Source organism: Lytechinus variegatus, chromosome 18 (genome assembly GCF_018143015.1).
Source record: "Lytechinus variegatus isolate NC3 chromosome 18, Lvar_3.0, whole genome shotgun sequence".
NCBI classification, from domain to species: domain Eukaryota; kingdom Metazoa; phylum Echinodermata; class Echinoidea; order Temnopleuroida; family Toxopneustidae; genus Lytechinus; species Lytechinus variegatus.
In genome coordinates, this window is record NC_054757.1 from 4,149,269 (window position 1) to 4,169,532 (window position 20,264).

General features: G+C 35.3%; 1 protein-coding gene across 1 annotated transcript; it reads left to right on the top strand.

The window, feature by feature from the left end:
• Window positions 1–15,851: 15,851 nt before the first annotated feature.
• LOC121432145 (carbohydrate sulfotransferase 11-like) lies at window positions 15,852–17,620 on the top strand. The gene is made up of 2 exons (XM_041630001.1): window positions 15,852–15,935; window positions 16,721–17,620. Exons 1-2 carry the CDS (start codon window positions 15,852–15,854, stop codon window positions 17,618–17,620), a joined length of 984 nt encoding a protein of 327 aa, XP_041485935.1.
• Window positions 17,621–20,264: the final 2,644 nt, after the last annotated feature.

The following is a 20,264-nucleotide window of genomic DNA, read 5'->3' on the forward strand; positions in this document are numbered from 1 at the left end:
ATATTTGTAAAAACTATTTTATTTTTTCAAATAATAACCAAGTCTGGAGAAAGGATGTTTGCTTTACCCATGCATTATTACAATGTTTAGGGGTCGTAGTATTATTAAAAAAAACTGGGTGTGGGGTACAGACATATTTTTTTACTTGGTGAAACTTTGGAAAATTGGCCTTCGATTTGAAGTTTTTTAATTCATTTTTTTTAAAAGCCGGGTCTGGAGGAAAGCTCGATTGGTGTCTTGTGGCGCCGCGGCTCTGGCGTAATCATCGCGCTTTCCGTAATCCATCTTTCTCACACGTTGATGACGATATGAAGTCCCTTTTTGCAAAGTTTCACATTCACATATATCCAAAACAATAATGTCGACGATAGCTGATAAGTCCACTGTGCAGTTTATTCCTTATATGATTACAAAAAAGCAGAATTCTGTCTATCTTTCTAGAGTTACTCATAAGCAAAATGTGACCATGACCATGAAATGACCTGTCTTCATATTATTTTTTTCCCAAAAAAATATGTGTGGGCCTAATCCCTTTTGCAACTAAACTGAAATGGACCTAACCTCTTTTGAAAAAAAAGTGATTTTTCTTTGCCATAAATGCATTTTAGTTCACTTTTTAATAGGAATTTCAACTTTTCTATGGTATCATCTTATAGAGCTACTAAAAATCTATAGGGCCTACATTAAGACATAAAATCAAATTTGATGAAAATGGACTAACCCCTTTTGAAAGAGAGCTCTTCGTTGTAGGAGAAATGCGGCACAAAAGAACTTGAGTGGAAAATGATTAAATGGAAAAAAAAACAGAGTAAGAAATGCTGGAGAATAAAGGGGACAGGAAACATATTGAATATGATAAACTGGGGCCCGTTTCATCATGAGTTACAAGTATGGTAACTACGATGGTATAACCAACCAATCATAATCAAGGTTACCACGGTAATCGCAATAAAAGCGATGTTTAAATAACTGTAATTAATTATGAAACGGACGCCAGATGAAGAAAGCAGGCACAGGGATCCATGAAGGAGATTATTTTTTTGCTTCTCGAAATTCGCAACAAGAAAAGCACTCTTTTAATGGCGACAGTTATTTTTTTTTTCAGTAACCACTCATCCAGTGAAAATTACATTCAAATTGTATAACAACCATGTTTTGCCCCACCCCCGCCCCCCCCCAAAAAAAAAGAAAATACAACTTTTGGGTCATTACAACAGCCCCCTTTGATCTTTCCGCGGCCTCTGCCGGCTATTTAGAGTCGAGATTCTTTACATTAAGTGTTAAAAACTAAGATTGCTGTGTATTTTAACATGTGACAATTTGGGGATGGCAAAAGTACTGGAGACCTCTTTATCTAATTACGACTTGATCTACTCTTTTCATCTTCCCTTTTAGAATTAGCATAGGCCTATAAGACACAATACAAACATTTCTTTAAACAAGTGCACACCTAGTTACCAATAATGCATATAGCATTTCCATTTATTTGAAAGCACGATAAAAGAGCATTGTAGATTAAAAGCCTTGCTCACGGGCAAATGTGCCGCAGACGGGGATCGAACTCCGGTCTTTCCATGTATAGCCAGGCGCCTTAGACCACTCGGCCACGGCATCTCCACATTTTTTTTTATAATATTTATTAATCATTCAGTTCAAAATCAAATCGATGGTACGGTACATTATAAAATATTACAATTCAATATCAACAAAACACTGTTCACAAAAGACAAATAATTATTTATAATATAATCGTACAAAATGTCATGGTATTAACATATTCATATACAGTGGATAAATTCAGGAACAAAAATTAACCACTTATAACCAATATAAATTCACAAAATCATACAATAGTTATGTAGAAAATTGATTAAACTGAATGAAATTTACAATAAAAAAATGGAAAAGGGTTCGAGTGCTCACTCTCCCCCCCCACACACACAGACAAGACATAAAACAATTAGACAGTACAAAAAAAGAAACAATACAAAAAAATATAAGAAAAGCAGAAGAAAGGAAAGAAAGAAAGAAAGAAAGAGAGAGAAAAAAAGAAGAAAAAAAAAAGAGAAAGAAAGAAAGGAAGGAAGAAAGAAAGAAAGAAAGAAAGAAAGGAAGAAAGAAAGGAAGGAAGGAAGGAAGGAAAGAAATGACAAGCAAAGTAAAGAAAAGAGGACAGTTTATAGTGACAGACAGACCAGCCAACCCCGCACGTGTGCAAACCGGGCAAAGCCATCCCTTTCTCATCCTTCTTAATTGTTTTTTTTGGTGTTCCCGCTTTTTATAATGCTGTGTTAATGTTTTTCGCTCTATAGCAATTTTCTTCTTCTTCACTTTTAAAAAGCTTTACTTGTATCTCTTCAGCAGTTGGTAGTTTATGATTCCCCCTTCCGTGATATATTAAAAATTTGACAAGTAAAATGATATGATTTAATAATTGTATATTTTCTGTTGTCTCTTCTAATCCAACATGGATATCCTTCCACTGTAAGCTTTTAAGTATCGGAAATTTTAATATATTGCTACAAAGATAACATTGTATAATAATTTATATTGAAACTCTCTTAGCTTATTATCTAATGTGCAAAATCTTGGACGATAAAATACTTTCTCGATTTCTTTTTCAGACATGCTATATGATTCGAGATTGTAAAAACTGACAGGAGTGTCGACAATCTTGTTTATACATGATCTATACAGCTGTTATGCACAAACTGACTCAAACTGGAAAACATTTTTAAAGAAAATAAATTCAATCTTCAAACCATCAACTAAGGTATTGTTTTTAATTCGCCTTTCCATTCCACAGGAACATGTTTCATTTTATCTTTTCCTCGCCATAAAAAGTCAAAATAAATTTCTTCAATTTCTTTAAAAGCCCATTCCGGCATAGGCGTTAAAGAATTGACATAAATCAATTTAGAAAATGCATATGTTTTAAGCAGATGAATCTTTTCAAAGTTAGATCTCTTTGTTTCCACCAATTTCATAACTTTTTAATTTTGCTTGATATTTCTTTATAATTCATTTCTTCAGCAACGTCAGGATTTAATGAAAAGACAATACCTAGAATTTTAACCATATCAACTTGTTTCCCAAAGGGGAAAGGGTGATTAAGGCTAACAGAGGGTCCTAGAGGCAAAATAAACGTTTTATTTTTGTTCATCCTAAGTCCAGATGTGTTCCTAAAATTGTTAAGAATTAATTCTAATCTATATACTGAATCAAAGTCTTCTACGAATATAGTCATATCATCAGCATAAAGTATTTGTTTAATTTCCGTTTCACCAAATCGAATACACTTTACTAGATTATCATTACGAATACAATGCGTTAAACATTCTATACTGTACAAAGTATAAAAAGGTAAGGAGAGAGGGGATCCCCTTGTCTTAGCCCCGATTGCAAAATAACCGGTCGATTCCCCCCCCCCCCATTAAAGACACAACTCAGCGAGTTGGTGTAAAGAACATTGCTTTGTTTTAAGTGATATTGCTTGTGATATCGATACTTTATAAAGCGCAACGTATCGTCTCAGATTTGCGCTTGCTTGATTCGCTGAATCCTTCGCGTCACGAGCGCGTAACAAAAATATGATTACATTAATGAATTTGCCAAGTTGACCTTTGTCATTGCGCTGATGTGCGTATCAATATTGTCTAATACACGTACAAAACCACAGTTGACGAGGGAGCATTGTACGAAATTAATATTGATGAGGGCTTATGTTAGCTTCTAATGGATTAAACAAAATGGCGGTAGCTGGGTGGGGTGGGCATGGGTGGACTTGTCCTATTTAATAAAGTGAAAATATGGATTGAGGTGCATGGGGGTACATTCGTCATGATTCGTCAAATGTGTTTATCAAATGTGTTTATAATTTTTGATGTGCCAGAGCTTCATTATAGTAACCTGCAAAGCAATGTCTCCTCTCAATTTTCCAAGAGATGCCACAAAACAAATGGTGTTTTACCGATACCGAAATGCATTTTGCTCGTATATACATGTATACCCATAGCTTAGGGTGTGGCAGACATACCGAGAAAAGCGATACGAGAAGCCGACGGAAGCTACTGTGTTGGAATTGTGTTATTTCGAATGACATACCATTGAACGCTTTTAGTCGGATGCTGGTGGAATGTGACATGAGGTTTGTTTGGTCTCGTTTTAGCGTAATATCACATTTTGACATAATTTGCCCTCTTTTTAAGCAAATTAAGACACTAATACTGTCATGAAGCATATCAATGTTTTCGCTAATATATTCTCTTTCATCGGTATAATGTTGACATTGTGCAGTTATTGCTGTCATTTATACATTTATAAAACAGTTCAGTATTCTCAAAAAAATACTCGGTTTTAAATTATAATTTGCATAATTTATGTAAATTAGGTAATAATAAACGAGGATATCCCAATAATGTAATGACAATTTTCTTCCCTTTCTTACCCAAAGTCTTTGTTTCCAATTTTAAAGCAGTTCTGGTTAAATATATATTCTTAAACACTTGATTTCACTATATCGACATAATATGCAAATTTATGCAAATTACTTGCTTATTTGCATAGAGACAGGGTGTCTCTTTAGATGAATCTTTTTCTTTTGACTCAAGGAACATTTTGTGCCAAGTCGGACGTTTGTACTAAAAAAAATGCAGCGTTCAACCTCTTAAGTCTCCTATGTGGAACAGTCCGGATTTAGGAAGAAACTACCAAAATACCTGGTATTTTCTGATCGGGGTAAATTTCCCGATCAGAGAATACTTGGAATTGACAAACTTCGAGGCGGTCTGAAACCACCTATTGTTGATGCTAAAATACTTGTGAAGAAGCTAGCGAAGATTAGTGTTTCAGAAGATGCTTTGCACTGGTTTTAGAGTTATTTATACAACCGGAATTGTGTCGAGAATATTACATCAAATGTCTCAAGTATTGAGTATGGGATCCACAGGGTTCAACCATGGGGCCAATTCTTTTTACGTTATACATAAACGATATCAATAAACATGTAGAATACTGTAAACTGCATCTGTATGCAGACGACACAGTTATTTTTTTTCTGGAAAAAATATCAGTGACATAGAATACTATATAGATATTGATACACATAACATATATGATTGGCTGTGCCACAACAAACTAACCCTTAATGTTGATAAAACAAATTTGTTTTTCAGAACTAATGCTATGTTATCAAAATGTGCAAATATAAATGTTAAAATATCTGATAAAACTATTATGCAATCTAATTCTGTCGAATATTTAGGCGTGTATCTCGATCCAAAATTAAAGTGGGATACCCATATTGAAGAACTGTGTAAGAAAACTAATCAGCTTGTCAAACATTTAGCACGTCTAAGACATTTCGTAACTGAAATTATGAATCAGTTATACTTCCCTTATTTGATTACGCTGATATTGTATACGAATCCACAAATAAGAATTATGCTGAACGTCTTAAAAAAATTTGGAACAGAGCTGGCCGTATTATTTCTAATGTTAAAGGGGTGGTCCGAGCTGCAAGTAGTTATAGCTCAATAAATAGAGTAAAATTCACTGAGCAAAACGCCAAAATGTTTATCAAAATCGGATAACAAATAACAAAGTTATTGAAATTTTATTGAAGTTATTTAAGTTTAGCAATATTTTGTGAAAACAGTCATCATGAATATTCATCAGGTTGGCTGATGATGTCACATCTCCACTCGTTTTTTTTTTGTACTAGTATTTCATTATACGAAATTACGGTTATTCAAAGTTTTTCCTCCAAGAAGATTTGCGCCGAGACGATTTTGTGACCACTCGCAAAGCATTTCGGGATTGAATATGTCCCCCTTATTTTCTCTGGGCTCTTCGCTGAACCCATCATCATTCTATCCTTAAGCTACATTATGCTCCGTCGTCTGCTTAGATTTCAACCCCCTAGTCTAGCACTGGTACTTGTTCTGCTAGGCGTCGATCAGCATTTATCTGCAGTCCATATAGGCCGTGACTCATTTATTTATTTATTTATTAGAGCAGGCAGCAATGCCAATGGGTATTAAAAAAAATAATTCACGTATCTACCAATAGTATATTATCATTTCTTTTCACCATTGTCCCCAAAACTTATAAATTTAGAAATACATTCCAATCAGTAATAAGTGAAGTCCACATCTAACCTAGATCTTGATCATGTTGATCGATAGACCAAAAGCTTCAGTCTCTGTATTTTGGTTGCTCTGCTGAACTGCGCTGGCTCACTCACCGATAGAGATTATAGTAAAATGTCAGAAATTGTTGAATAAATCCCCAGAAACGACGGTTATTCCTGTCTAGTTGATCGATAGACCCAAGTCTAAAGATCTAACTTTATTTGTCTAACTAGACAAATGCTCTGACCAGTCTCGATCTGTTTGTTGAAGATGTTGTTCCACACTGGATATCTAAGTAGATCTAGAATATATATAGATCTAGCACGACTAGTCTATGCAACAATAAAAAAATACTAAAATAATAATAAACTCAAAACAGATGAATTCCACATTGTCTTTTATAGTATAGGACGCCTAAATCATTTGAGGGTTGGTCCATGCAAGCTAAGTTTGGTTCAATTAAGGCCAGCCTGCATGGGCTAGCCGCTAGGAGGTTATGATTTTTTTAGTCCGTACGTTAAATGCCTACAGGGTAAAATCTAGATCTAGAACTAGAAGATTTAATGGTTGACAAGTTACCGTTAGGCCTTACCGTTAGGCATGAGAATTAAAATTCAGTTAGATAATGCATAAAAATAAAATCACGACGAGCTTAGTCACTTTGCTCTTTCACTTTCGAAATTTCTCCAAAAAAAAATACGCGTTCTGCCAGCCAAGCCCAGGCCATGCAGGCCCAGGAAAATTTACCAATTCTTGCAATATGGCAAACAAATTATGTAAAAGTCTTTGATTGCACAGAATCAATGGTCAAATTAAGATATGGATGCTGTCTATCAAATCTACTTTCTGCCCAAAATCATAAATTAAGATGGTGTATAATATCCAGCTCCCATTTCTTCTAGTCTAGGTCTAGATCTAAGTATAACTAAGGTTAAGTCTAACGCAAAACGATGATGGCACTCTGCAAACGATGTAACATTGCAATCAATTTCCCAGAATTGGCTGATTTTTCTTAGAAATTATTGAAGAAAACCAGGGAAAATGTGAATAGGTTTAATTTTATTCAAGCTTTAATTTGGTTTTGGAAGTTTGGTTGCTCAATGATTATCGACCTTCGACGCGACGCAGCGCCTGGCTGTGCAGCTCAGCTGCAGCGCAGCCAATGCAATGCATCCGATGCATGGGGTTTTTTTTCGCCGTCCATAGTCTCGGACTCGAAGTTGAAATTTATACCCGGATTTCGGGGTTTAGGCGCCTTGTATTAAGATTTATAGACTTAAAAGTCAAATGCAAATTAAAATTTGAAATCTGACCTTGAACAATCATCGTTGATAAACTTCAGCCCTGAAGCGATTGCACTTCAAATCAGACCAGGCAAATTAGACGTCATTGTGTATGTTGCTAGAAGATCTATGACGAGTCGACTGAAGCCCCAGCGCATCACTAACGTTACTAGTAGCTACGCGACCGGCCCAGACTCGGCGCACCCAGGCCAGAAAAATGACCTCGATTATTACGATGGTTGTCTATGCATTTATTAGTGGTGCAGCGAAATTCAGCAGAGGAAAATAAGAGATAAGAGGTATCCTCGTCATAGACTTAATATTCCAAAATGAGAAAAAATGTCAATATCATGATTATTTAAGCTAAATAATTTCTTTAAAAATAAAAATAATATTTTTAATATTTCTAGCTAGAATAACCGACGTAATAATTGTTCATTAAAAATATTCAAAATTAACAAATGAAAAAAAATCAACTCGACAAATTTCCGAAAAGTCCCCCTTATTTTTTTAGACTGGTCACAAAATTCGAGCGGAGTTGACCTTCCTTAGAGCAACACGCTTGTGTGTTGCTGCCCTCTACGTTCGTTGGGACGCGCTTTACTGCGTATCTATCAATAAGATCGCGCGTTGCAGATCATGTACGCGTCGGCATTTAAAGTGCGACTTAAGTCATACTTAAATCTTTGTGAAACACCCCCCTGCTTAGAGAGGTACGCCTTTGTCGAAATTGGGTGAAACGGAAAAGCAGGGCCCAGAGAGTTACGATTGATCCAATTAATCGCAACTATATGGAAAGCCAGCAAAGTAAACATATAAAATGCATGTTTGTTCAAAAGATTTTCTGGATATGAATGTATATCCATAAATTCATTGATTTCTTGACCATTTGGTGTGTTCGCCTTTGTTTACAGAAAGGACATTTTGCAAATTTCCTGTAGAAAATGTTTTGACACTGATGGATTTCCATAGAGTTACGATAGATTGGATCAATCGTAACTCTTTGTAAGACGGGGCCCAGGTCTTCCGGAGGTCATTCGGAGCTGACGAAAAATACTGCAAATCTATCGTTTGTCCATGGCAATAGTCACGGACATAAACGCTATTTTGATTCACCGATTTCCGACGAAGACTCCTTTGTCATGGAGGGCTCCTAGAATATATTCTCTCGTAAAAATAGCCTAAAGGTCAAGTCCACCTCAGAAAAATGTTGATTTGAATCGATAGAGAAAAATCAGACAGGCACAATGCTGAAAATTTTATCAAAATCGGATGTAAAATAAGAAAGTTATGACATTTCAAAGTTTCGATTATTTTTAACAAAATAGTTACATGAACGAGCCAGTTACATCAAAATGAGAGAGTCGATGATGTCACTAACTCACTATTTCTTTTGTTTTTTATTGTTTGGATTATACAATATTTAAATTTTTACGAATTTGACGATTGTTGATTTAAGCTACGCCCAGGGGCGGAAATCTCTCCCAAAAGGTAGCGGGGCACAGGGGCGGATCCAGCCTTAAAGAGGGGGGCGAAATTTGTTTTCCCTCATCGGCAGCTCAAAGATGATTTTTGTTCGTTTTTTGAAGGGGTAGTCCTCATTAGTCACTTCCATAGGCGGCGGAAGCGGGGGGGACGGGGGGGACGTGTCCCCCCCCTAAATTTTAGGTGGGGGGACGGTCCCCCCTAAATTTTTTTTGATAACCTTTTTTTTTCTTTTTTTTTTTTTTTGCTTGTCAATTTCTTTCCTGCGTCCCCCCCTAAATTCACGTGAACCCCACCCCAAACGTGTGTTGTCCCCCCCTAAAATTTAGCTTGATTACCTTTTTTTTTTTTTTTTTTTTTTGCTTGTCAAAATTTTTTGGCAAGCAACGTCCTAAAATTAAGGTTGATGACCTTTCTTTCGGGGCGCTTGTCCAATTTTTTACCTGTGTCCATCCCCAAAAAACAGGTGGACACCCCCTAAATTTATTGGCTTCCGCCGCCAATGGTCACTTCTTAGCTTTATTCTTATGAATTAATATATAATATCATAATCCTTATCTATATGATGCGAGCGCGAAGCGCGAGCTAATTTTTTTTTAGATTTTATGTATTTTTTCTTAAAATTTGACCTGTTTCTGGGCAATGTTTGTTATCCTGAAAAAGATGTGTATCCAACTTAATAATTCCCACGAACGCAAAGCGCGAGCAGAAATGAATTGATAGAAAAGATACCTGTTAAAGTAGCATTTAACAATTAAATAATGCGAGTGCGAAGCGCGAGCTGAATTTTTTTGACATTTTCACCTAAAGAATGGAAATTCTAAGCACTTTTTGTAACTCAAGCAGAATAGGTATATAAGTAAACAATTAATGCGAGTGCGAAGGCGACCGGAAAATTTCGAGATTTAGTCCTATAATATCTACTGAACGAGACACTATTCATGTTTTGTGATTTCTGAAAAGGATGAGTATTAATAAAGCGAGCGCAAAGCGCGAGCAGAAAATGTTTATATACGCTTTGAACTGGTACCTGTTAAGTACTGCTTGCACTTACCCATGAAGACGTTACATATTTCAACAACCAAAAAATTCGAGCGCGAAGCGCGAGCTGATTTTTTTTTAACTACCTAAAAAAAGAATGGAAAATTTTAATTAGTTTTTGTAATCGTGAACAGGGTAGCTATATAATTTAACGATTAATGCAAGCGCGAAGCGCGAGCATAAAAAATCGACATTTAGACCTAAAAAAGGGCCACTCTGTTCATGTTTTGTAAATCATGAAAAGGAAGAGCTATATGGGGTCTTCCTACGTTAAAGGTCAAGTCCACCTCAGAGAAATGTTGATTTGAATCAATAGAGAAAAATCAGACAAGCACAATACTGAAAATTTCATCAAAATTCGGATGTAGAATAAGAAAGTTATGACATTTCAAAGTTTCGCTTATTTTTAACAAAATAGTTATATGAACGAGCCAGTTACATCCAAATGAGAGAGTCGATGATGTCACTCACTCACTATTTCTTTTGTTTTTTATTGTTTGGATTATACAATATTTCAATTTTTACGAATTTGACGATTAGGACCTCCTTGCCTGAAGCACAAAATGTTAAAATAATGGAATTCCACGTGTTCAGGGAGGATTGAAACTTCATTTTCACATGACAATGACGAGAAAATAAAAATATTTCATATAATAAATAAAAAGAGTGAGTGATGTCATCAGTTCCTCATTTGCATACCGACCGAGATGTGCATATAACTGTTTTGTGAAATGAAGCAAAAGTTTAAAATGCCATAACTTTCTTATTTTACATCCGATTTTGATAAAAATTTTCCGTGTTATGCTTGTTGAAATTTTCTCTTTTTATTCAAATCAAAGTTGGGTTGGACTTGTCCTTTAATAATGCGAGCACAAAGCGCGAGCAGAAAATTTTTGATATTGTGATCTGAAACTGGATAATGATTTAAATTAGAGAACAAGTTGAGTATCTGAATAAACATGCGCGAGCGTGTTTCATATTTAGACCTAGAATCTAGGCATTTTAAATACAACTTTAATCATTAAAAAATGATGAAACTTTGATATTCCGATCTGAAAAAGAGTCAATTTCAGCTTTATATTTCAAGCACTTTGTAGAAAAAATTGTAAGGTGGATATGGATCGCACTTAAAAATTATGATTACTTTGAGTTTTGACATAGGACCGGGACATCCTTACGACATGTCATCATATGAAATGACGACCATCTTCCTATTCCTCCTGCTATAAGCGCGAGATGAAACAAAAAGGACAATTTAATCATTATATTAATATCATATTTATTAATGTCTAATGAGGGCGCGCAATCTGATGATATCATGGCACAACTGGACAATTCACCTTTGTGATTATATGAATAGGATGCATCAGTTATATCAGTTAATATATTTTTAACCATTAATTCGAGCGCAAATCGCGAGCAAAATATTTTGATAAACTCATGAAAAGGAGATTTTGAGTAGTTTGTTGTATAATCAATATTAAACAATTTATATAACTGGCCAATCAAAATGCGAGCGTGCAGCGCGCTAGCTGATACGTCTTGACAAGCAGACCTGAGTAGGGATATTTTGAAAACCTTATGGAATACACGAAAATAATAGGTACCTGATCAATCAAAATTTGCGAGCGCGCAGCGCAAGCAGCAATTGTTAACATTCAGACCATAAAACTGACATTTTTAAAGAGCACTTTTTAAAAACCTATTTGTGATTCACACAAAATAATGAAAGTTCGATTTCCGAGGTAAAATAATTTATGTTTTGTATATTGACTTCCAAGCTTGATATTCGAACTCCATATTGAACAAGATATGTAAATCATCCAACAGGCAATGCGAGCGTGAAGCGCGAGCGAAAATTTTATATAGTGGCACGAAAGATTCTTTTTATTTTCCAAGTCTTCCCCTCATCTTATTTTATGCACTCGTCGTCCTCTTCTTTTTCTCCTCTCATTTCCCTTCTTTTTTCTTCTTTCTCTCCCTTTTTTTGCTCCGCCAAGAGGGGGGGGGGCGGGCCTTTCGGCCCCATGGATCTGCCTATGGGATCATTTTGACAAGCAAAAAAAAGTTTATCGCCAAAGGAAGGTAATCTCGTCCAAAAATACATGTTTTATTTCGATTTAAAATGATGTATTTCTTACCATCATTAAAGACCAAAAATAGTAGGGGGACATTTGATATCGTGTCCCCCTACTATTTTTACTATTTTGAGTAGGGGGGACACGTCCCCCTGTCCCCCTGGGATTTCCGCCCATGGCTACGCCTACCATTGTTCTCTTCATCCATTTCTTTACACAATATTTAAAATAAAAAGAGTTGCCAAAGCTGTTGTACATGTATAGCTTCACACACACACACACACACACACACACACACATATATATATATATTTATATTAGATAGCCAAGACAGATAGCCGAGCGCGATTGGTCCATTACGCGTCACGTGATATGATCAAAATCAATGTATTTTCCCAGCCGGTCCACCTTCGATGAATATATTGACCAACCGGTCCATGAATATATTTTTCTACGTGTATGGCGCCCTCTTGTGGATTAGATGTTACCATGCATTATCGGCCTGCCTTGGGTCCTGGACCTTGGGTCTGGGCTCGAACTTGGATTTAGATCTAGGGCTAGGCCTAAACAAAGTTGATTTGAATAGAAAAGGATTAGAATAACGTTACTTATAGATATCTATAGAGCAAGATCTAATGTTAGATCTATACCAGTTCAATCAAACACTGTGAATATCTGCACGCATCGTTAGGCCTAACTTTATCTTCATCATTAGAGGCTATCTAATATAACAGATATTGACTGATGGGATGTGTAAAAAAAAATTCTTTGGACCACCTAAAGGATTAATATTTTCCCTCGTGATCATATTTTCCCTCAGCGCTGCGCACTTCGGGAAAATATAACCCCTCGGGAAAATACAAATCCGGCCGTCCAAAGAATGTTTATATTACACACCCCATCAGTCAATATCTGTATAATATATATATATATAAACAAACAACAAAAACAAAACTCATCGGAGTAAAATATATATATATATCAAGTGGAGAAATATGTTATCTACGTTCCAGAAAGTGGCCGCGTCTACAGCTGGTTGCGAACATTATGTTATGACGTATAGGGGGGCTTCTGTAATTAAAGTCGAGAGTGAATAAACTCTAAGAAATGTTTAAAGGTCAAGTCCACCCCAGGAAAATGCTGACTTCAATAAATAGAGAATCAAACTAGAATAGTGCTGAAAATGTTATCACGATCGGATGTAAAATAAGAAAGTTATGACATTTTAACGTTACGCTTATTTTTCACAAAACAGTGATAATGCACAACTAGCCGAGTCAGTCGGTGATGTCCATCACTCACTATTTATTTTGTTTTTTATTGTTTGAATTATACAATATTTCATTTTTTTACAGATTTGACAATAAGGACCAACTTGACTGAACCATTTAGTATTAAACAATGCTAATTCCACATTTTCAGGGAGGAATTAATCGTTGTATCTTTCTATCTTTCTTCTTTCTACAAAAGAAATAGTGAGTGGATGACACCATAGTCTCCTCATTTTGATGAAATTTTCAGTACTATGCTAGTTTGATTTTCTCTTTTTATTCAAATCAACTTTTTTGTTGGGGTGGACTTGTCCTTTAACTAACCTACAGGGTTGGTTAACATGATGAAGCCACCAACGCTTAAAGGGATAGTCCGGGATGAAAGTATGTATAGCTTAATAAATAAAGTAGAATTCACTGAGCAAAATGCCGAAAATTTCATCAAAATCGGATAAAAAATAACAAAGTTATTGAATTTTAAAGTTTAGCAATATTTTGTGATAACCGTTGTCATGAATAATCATTAGGTGGGCTGATGATGTCACATCTCCACTTGTTCTTTTGTATTTTATTATATGAAATAGTATTTGTTCAAATTTTTTTCCTCTAAGAACTAGAAAATTGGATTGACAACTGATTTAGTGCATTAGATATTTATTGCCGCAACTTATTTTATTATAAGGGAGACATATTATTCATGCAAGTATATGAAATAATGAACAAATTATGATTTTATGTAATAACGTAAGAAAACGGAAAGTGGAGCTGTGACATCATCAGCCCACCTAACATGCCTAATGAATATTCATGACGACTGTTTTCACAAAATGTTGCTAAATTTTAAACTTCAATAACTTTTTATCATTTGTTATCCGATTTTGATGAAATTTTCGGCATTTTGCTCAGTGAATTCTACTCTACATGTATGTATTAAAATATAAATATTTCAGCCCGGACCATCCCTTGAAGACAATTCTGCATTCGTTTTACATGCAATTTTCTTTTAATTAGGCACTGGCCAACAGTTAGTTAAAGGACAACAAAAACTTGATTTGAATAAAAAGAGAAAAAATCAACAAGCATAACACTGAAAATCTCATCAAAATCGGATGTAAAATAAGAAAGTTATGAGATTTTAAAGTTTCGCTTCATTTAAAAAAACAGTTCTATGCACATCTCGGTCGGTATGCAAATGAGGGAACTGAGGACATCACTCACTATTTCTTTTGTATTTTATTATGTGAAATATGAAATATTTTGATTTTCTTCTCATTGTCATGTGAAATGCTGTTTCATTCCTCCCTGAACACGTGGAATTCCACTATTTTAAAATTTTGTACTTCAGGCAAGGAGGTCCTAATCATCAAATTCGTAAAAATTGAAATATTGTATAATTCAAACAATAAAAAACAAAAGAAATAGTGAGTGAGTGACATCATCGATTCTCTCATTTGGATGCAACTGGCTCGTTCATATAACTATTTTGTTAAAAATAAGCGAAACTTTGAAATGTCATAACTTTCTTATTTTACATCCGATTTTGATGAAATTTTGAGCATTGTGCTTCTCTGATTTTTCTCTATTGGTTCAAATCAACATTTTTCTGAGGTAGACTTGACCTTTAACCATCCAAAGTTCTCACTCCCATTCTAATTCCTTCTCAACCAATCAAAACCAAACAAACCCGACAAATGACAAAATGATGTTGATGTGAGCGCCAGTATGTTTTATTGTTTAATTGTGCCACCACAAGTGGCTTACCATAGATACATGTAGTGACTCTGCCAAGGCCAATAAATGTCTCAACACCTATATCTGAATCGTCTGTTGCTTTCCCTTTTATTTACTTGCGAAGCGTCCAACGAGTCATTTCATGAAACGCTCCCTATGTTCTATTACATTATATTGTTATAGCTAAAGGACAATGCCAACAAAAAGTTGATTTTGAACAAATAGAGAAAAATCCAAAAAGCATTACACTGAAAATTTCATCAAAATCGGATGTAAAATAGGAAAGTAATGACATCTTGTTTTTTTTTATTAAATTTCATAAAACAGTTATATGCTCATCCTGGTCGGTAAATGAGAGGGCTAATGACGTCACTCACAATTTCGTTTGTATTTTATTATACGAAATATTTTAATTTTCTCCTCATTGGAAGGTGAAAAGAACATGTGGAATTACAATTGTTCTGACATTTTATGGTTCAGTAAAACTGGTCCTTATTGTCAAATCTGTAAAAATGGAAACATTGTACAATTCAAACAATAAAAAACAAAAGAAATAGTGAGTGAAGGACATCATCGACTCTCTCATTGTGTTGCCGAGTTGTGCATATATAACTGTTTTGTAAAAAATAAGCGAAACTTTAAAATGTCATAACTTTCTTATTTTACATCCGATTTTGATGAAATTTTCAACGTTATTCTTGTTTGATTTTTCTCTATTGATCCAAATCGACATTTTTCCGGGGTGGACTTGACCTTTTATTTGGTGTCATTTCCTACCCCCTATAACACTGGGATGCAATAATGAGTCCCTCTTTTCTTTGTTTCTTAGCTATGTTAGCCGGTCATGAGGAGGGGGATGATGCCACTTTACGGCACGTAGTTCACGAAAAATCTAGAAACCATTTACCCGCAGAGGTGAGTATGTCAGGCCAGGTCATATCTGGGGATCGCGCGAATTCCCCCTTATTTAAAGATGATTTTTTTTTTCTCTTTGTTGGATTGAAAACATTTAATATATAGTTGGGGATGGAGGTTGTTTTGATGTGTTTATCTAATAGCTTGCCATATTTTCTTGCAGAAAACTTCGATGGTTTGAATTTTATCAAATTATTACGTGGTTTGCTTTGTATGTTCGGAGATTGGCTCAGACAGCAGTGCCCTGGGAACGATTTTTTTTACAGGGGGTACTGATTTAAATTTGGCATGCAAAACGGGGGTTATTTCACTACAAAATAAAGGTGATTTTGATCCCGATAAATTTGACAAGCAAAAAAAAGGGGTGAGGTCACTACAAATGGAGATCATATTGGTTACATTTCTCAATTTTGGCACACCTTACAGAAGTGCAGGGGGTGCTTCCTAGAAAAATAAACACACGCAGCACCCCCACGAAATATTATAGGGGTGCTTCAGTACCCCCACTTCACAGGGCCATATAAGGCGGCCTTCCTACCATTCATAATACTTTCATTATTTTGTTGTTTTTAGAGTAACCATATCATCTATCTCCGTTTGTCACTATCTTGCATTTATATTTTGCCAAGTGGAGGAAGAAAATCGTTCCAATTTGTTTTACAAGCTGCAATAAAGGAGTTCTCATTAGCAAGAAATGACCCAGTTGTCGGACGGCCACGTTGACGAAAACACTTTACTACCCCTCATAAAGAAAAAACCTATTGAGCATTTTCTTTGAATTCCAGATACGAAAAGGTGCAACAGACGGAGCAAACACTTCACCTGGAAGTTCCTGGTTCGAAACACAATCCTTGCGGAAACAACTTCTGAAGAAAGAGTGCGACTTGAACCCGTCATTAAAATCGGACCTTACCAATGTTATACACAACCAGAAAGGGCTACTCCGATACTACATTGTTGATGATACGTACAAGATGATGTACTGCAGCATCTGTAAGGTGGCTTCTACTCATTGGAAAAGTGTTTTTCTCGTCCTGAATGGAAAATTCAAAAGTGTGGATGAAGTACCAATTCAAACTGTCCATACTGATCCCAGTTTGAAGACACTTAACCAATACAGTCCCGCGGAAATAGAGTATCGTCTGCGCAATTATACCACGTTTATCTTCGTTCGGGATCCCCTTTCTCGGGTTTTATCGGCATACAGAAACAAACTTGAGGAGAAAAATACTTATTACCAACCTCGTGTCGGGAGCAGGATCCTCAAGATGTACCGGAAAAACCCGACCTCGTTGGAACTTGCATCTGGAGTAGGCGTCACGTTTGAGGAATTCCTACGGTTTATTACAGAAAGAAAGGAAGGGGGTAACGTGGATCATCATTGGAGGCCTAGCTATCAAATGATTTTTCCATGTAACATTCGGTATGATTATATCGGTAAATTGGAGAGTGGAAAAGAAGACTCGGAAAACATCTTAAGACTCTTGAAGATCGACCAACGCGGACGCTTCATGGAGTCAACGAAGAACAAGAGTCACACTGAGAAAACATTGTTTGATAAGTATTACAAAAATATTAAACAGGAATATATTACAAAATTGTACGAGATATATGCTCCAGATTTCAAACTATTTGGTTATTCCATGGATACAAATTTAACGCAACGAAAAATTCTTGCCAATTGATGTCCATCTATAAACTTAAAACACTCCACCTCTTAGCGATTGAAGGTCAGACTGAGTATTATCCATTTGTGCATATTTAGATTCTATTATCTAATAACTTTTGAACCATTCAAGTGTGACTCCGCGAATACCATAATAATACAACTTCCTTAATAAAATGTCATGATTTATAGAGTGTCAAATGCCTTGCATGCTGAGGTTTAGAAATAATCCGATCGATTTATCAATAGTTTCAAACTTTTATGTTATACATGTATATAAAATGCATTTCATTGCTGCAGTTGTGGAGTGCCCAGTTAGGTCTAAATCCCTATCAACAGTTAGAGATAATATTGCATTTATTTAGAAAGTTAAATGAACGGTTGTAAACTATTCTTTCAAGATTTTTTGAAAAAGACGGGTAAAATGGATATCGGCCGATAATTAGACAAAACATCTCTTGACCACATCTAAAGGTCAAGTCTACCCCCAGAAAAATATTGATATGAATCAATAGAGAAAAATCAAACAAGAACAACAATGAAAATTTCATCAAAATCGGATGTAAATTTAAAAGAGTTTAAAGTTTCGCTTATTTTTCACAAATTAGATATATGCTCAACCCATTGACATGCAAATGAAAGATTCGATGATGTCCCTCAGTCACTATTCCTTTTCTATTTTATTGTTTTAATCATACAGTATTTCAATTTTTAGAGATTTGACAATAAGGACTAACTTGACTGAACCACAAAATGTTGAAACAATGGTAATTCCACATGTTCAGAGAGGAATAAAACTTTGTTTCACAGGACAATGGGGGAAAATTGAATGATTCATATTTCATTTAATAAAGTTCACACTAAGAAATACAGGTTCAAAATTGAACCCCGAAAGATTGATGCAAAATCAGCACCCTATGGGTTCAAAAATTGAATCCCTGGTTGCGGGGTTCATTTTTGCACCCTGCGGGTTCAAAACTGCACCCCCCGGGGTTCAATTTTGAACCTTTATTTCTTAGTGTGTACAAAAGAAATAGTGAGTGGATGACGTCATTGTTTGTTTGTTTTATTTCCGTATATAAAACAACAAATACAAAGTACAATACATATAACATGAGATGAAGAGGTCAATGTTAAGAACAATAATATAAGGTAAGGGATAAAGTAAATTATACGGCTGGTAGTCCATATTCAGCTGCAATAATGCATTGCTGCTGGTCTTCCATTAAATTGAATTGAATTGAAGTTTTTATTGTCATTTCATCGCAGCCAGTGGCTGAATTGAGAAAGATTTACAAAGTAAAAACATAATATATAAAAACAAACAGTGAAATATTATTTGATGTAAATTGTAACCGCAATAGCAGTGAAAGTAAACAAATATTTTTTTGAAAGAAATGTCCAATAACCAATTAATATTCTAGTAAACTTTGGTGACATGACAAACCAATGCATATAGAGTTTTACTTGAAGTTGAATTTGTTGGTATATAAAGAATAATGTTTTAAGAAATGAATAAGCTATGCAGTCTACTTGCAAAAAGGCTATGATTACCATATTATGTAAAGGAATTTGACCATTTGACATAAAAGTGAAATCATTAAAACAGAGAAAATATCATATAACCTTCATCACCCCCCGAAAAAATCAGTGATTTAATTTCATTTAGCACAGATATATTTCAAAATGTATTTTTAAAAGAATTAAAAGTGGTGACATTACGTACGCACAAAGGGATTCTATTGAATTCAGGAGCAGCTCGGTAAGAGAAAGATCTTTTACAACTATTGGTTCTAGGTCTGGGAATTTTTTATTTCTAAGAGGGTAAGGAGTAGCTTTTGTATGAAACATATTGTTCATAATATTCAGTTGACATGTTGTTACTTATCTTATACATGAATAATATCAAGTGAGCATACTGTCTCTTTTGAATAGTGTCCCAACCCAGAATAGAATGAATTTGAGGGGTTGAAGTGTGTTAATAGGGGTCAATTTTCAAAATTATTCTTCCAGCTCTATTTTGAATTTTTGAATTTGGTCAAGCAGATATTTGTTTGGAGATTTTAAGTTTGGATAAGAGAATTACATGATCGACCAGGTCGAAAGCCTTTTGAAGGTCTATAAAAAAAACCCTGTATACTCCCCATTGTCGTGATTGTCCATAGAATGAAACCAGTCATCGGTTACCTTAGCAAGAGCAGTAATGGTAGAAAGTTTCGGACGGAATCCAGATTGGAATGCAGAAAGTAAAGCCCCAGTCACATATAGACCCCGGACCACCCCGGATCTGATCCGGGGTCCGGGGGAGAGATCCGTGTTGGCGCCTTGGGCATCCTTGGAGGTCCAGGGTGGTCCGTGTTGGTCCTTGAACGTCCGGGAGGCCAACACGGCAGTTTTTGACTGTCAAAAACATCCGGCGTCAACCGTGGACTGCCGGGTTGGCAAAGCCAAATATCTGCTCATAATAATGAACTGATATTTTTTTTCTCATCCTTTGTCGCAACATTATATTATGTTGTTTTTAAAAAAGATATAAAAACTCAAAACCTCCTTAATCAGTAAAAACGCTGTTTTTATATACAACACAGTTTACTGTTTTAACAGTAGTTGTTAAGTACTTTAAATCTTGAACGACAAATTTTATTTCGATTTGATTTGATATC

Coding starts and splice junctions, on each gene's coding strand:
- LOC121432145 (XM_041630001.1), top strand. CDS start 15,852: ATGTTAGCCGGTCATGAGGAGGGGGATGATGCCACTTTACGGCACGTA. Junction 15,936..16,720: donor GAAACCATTTACCCGCAGAG/GTGAGTATGTCA, acceptor TTTGAATTCCAG/ATACGAAAAGGTGCAACAGA.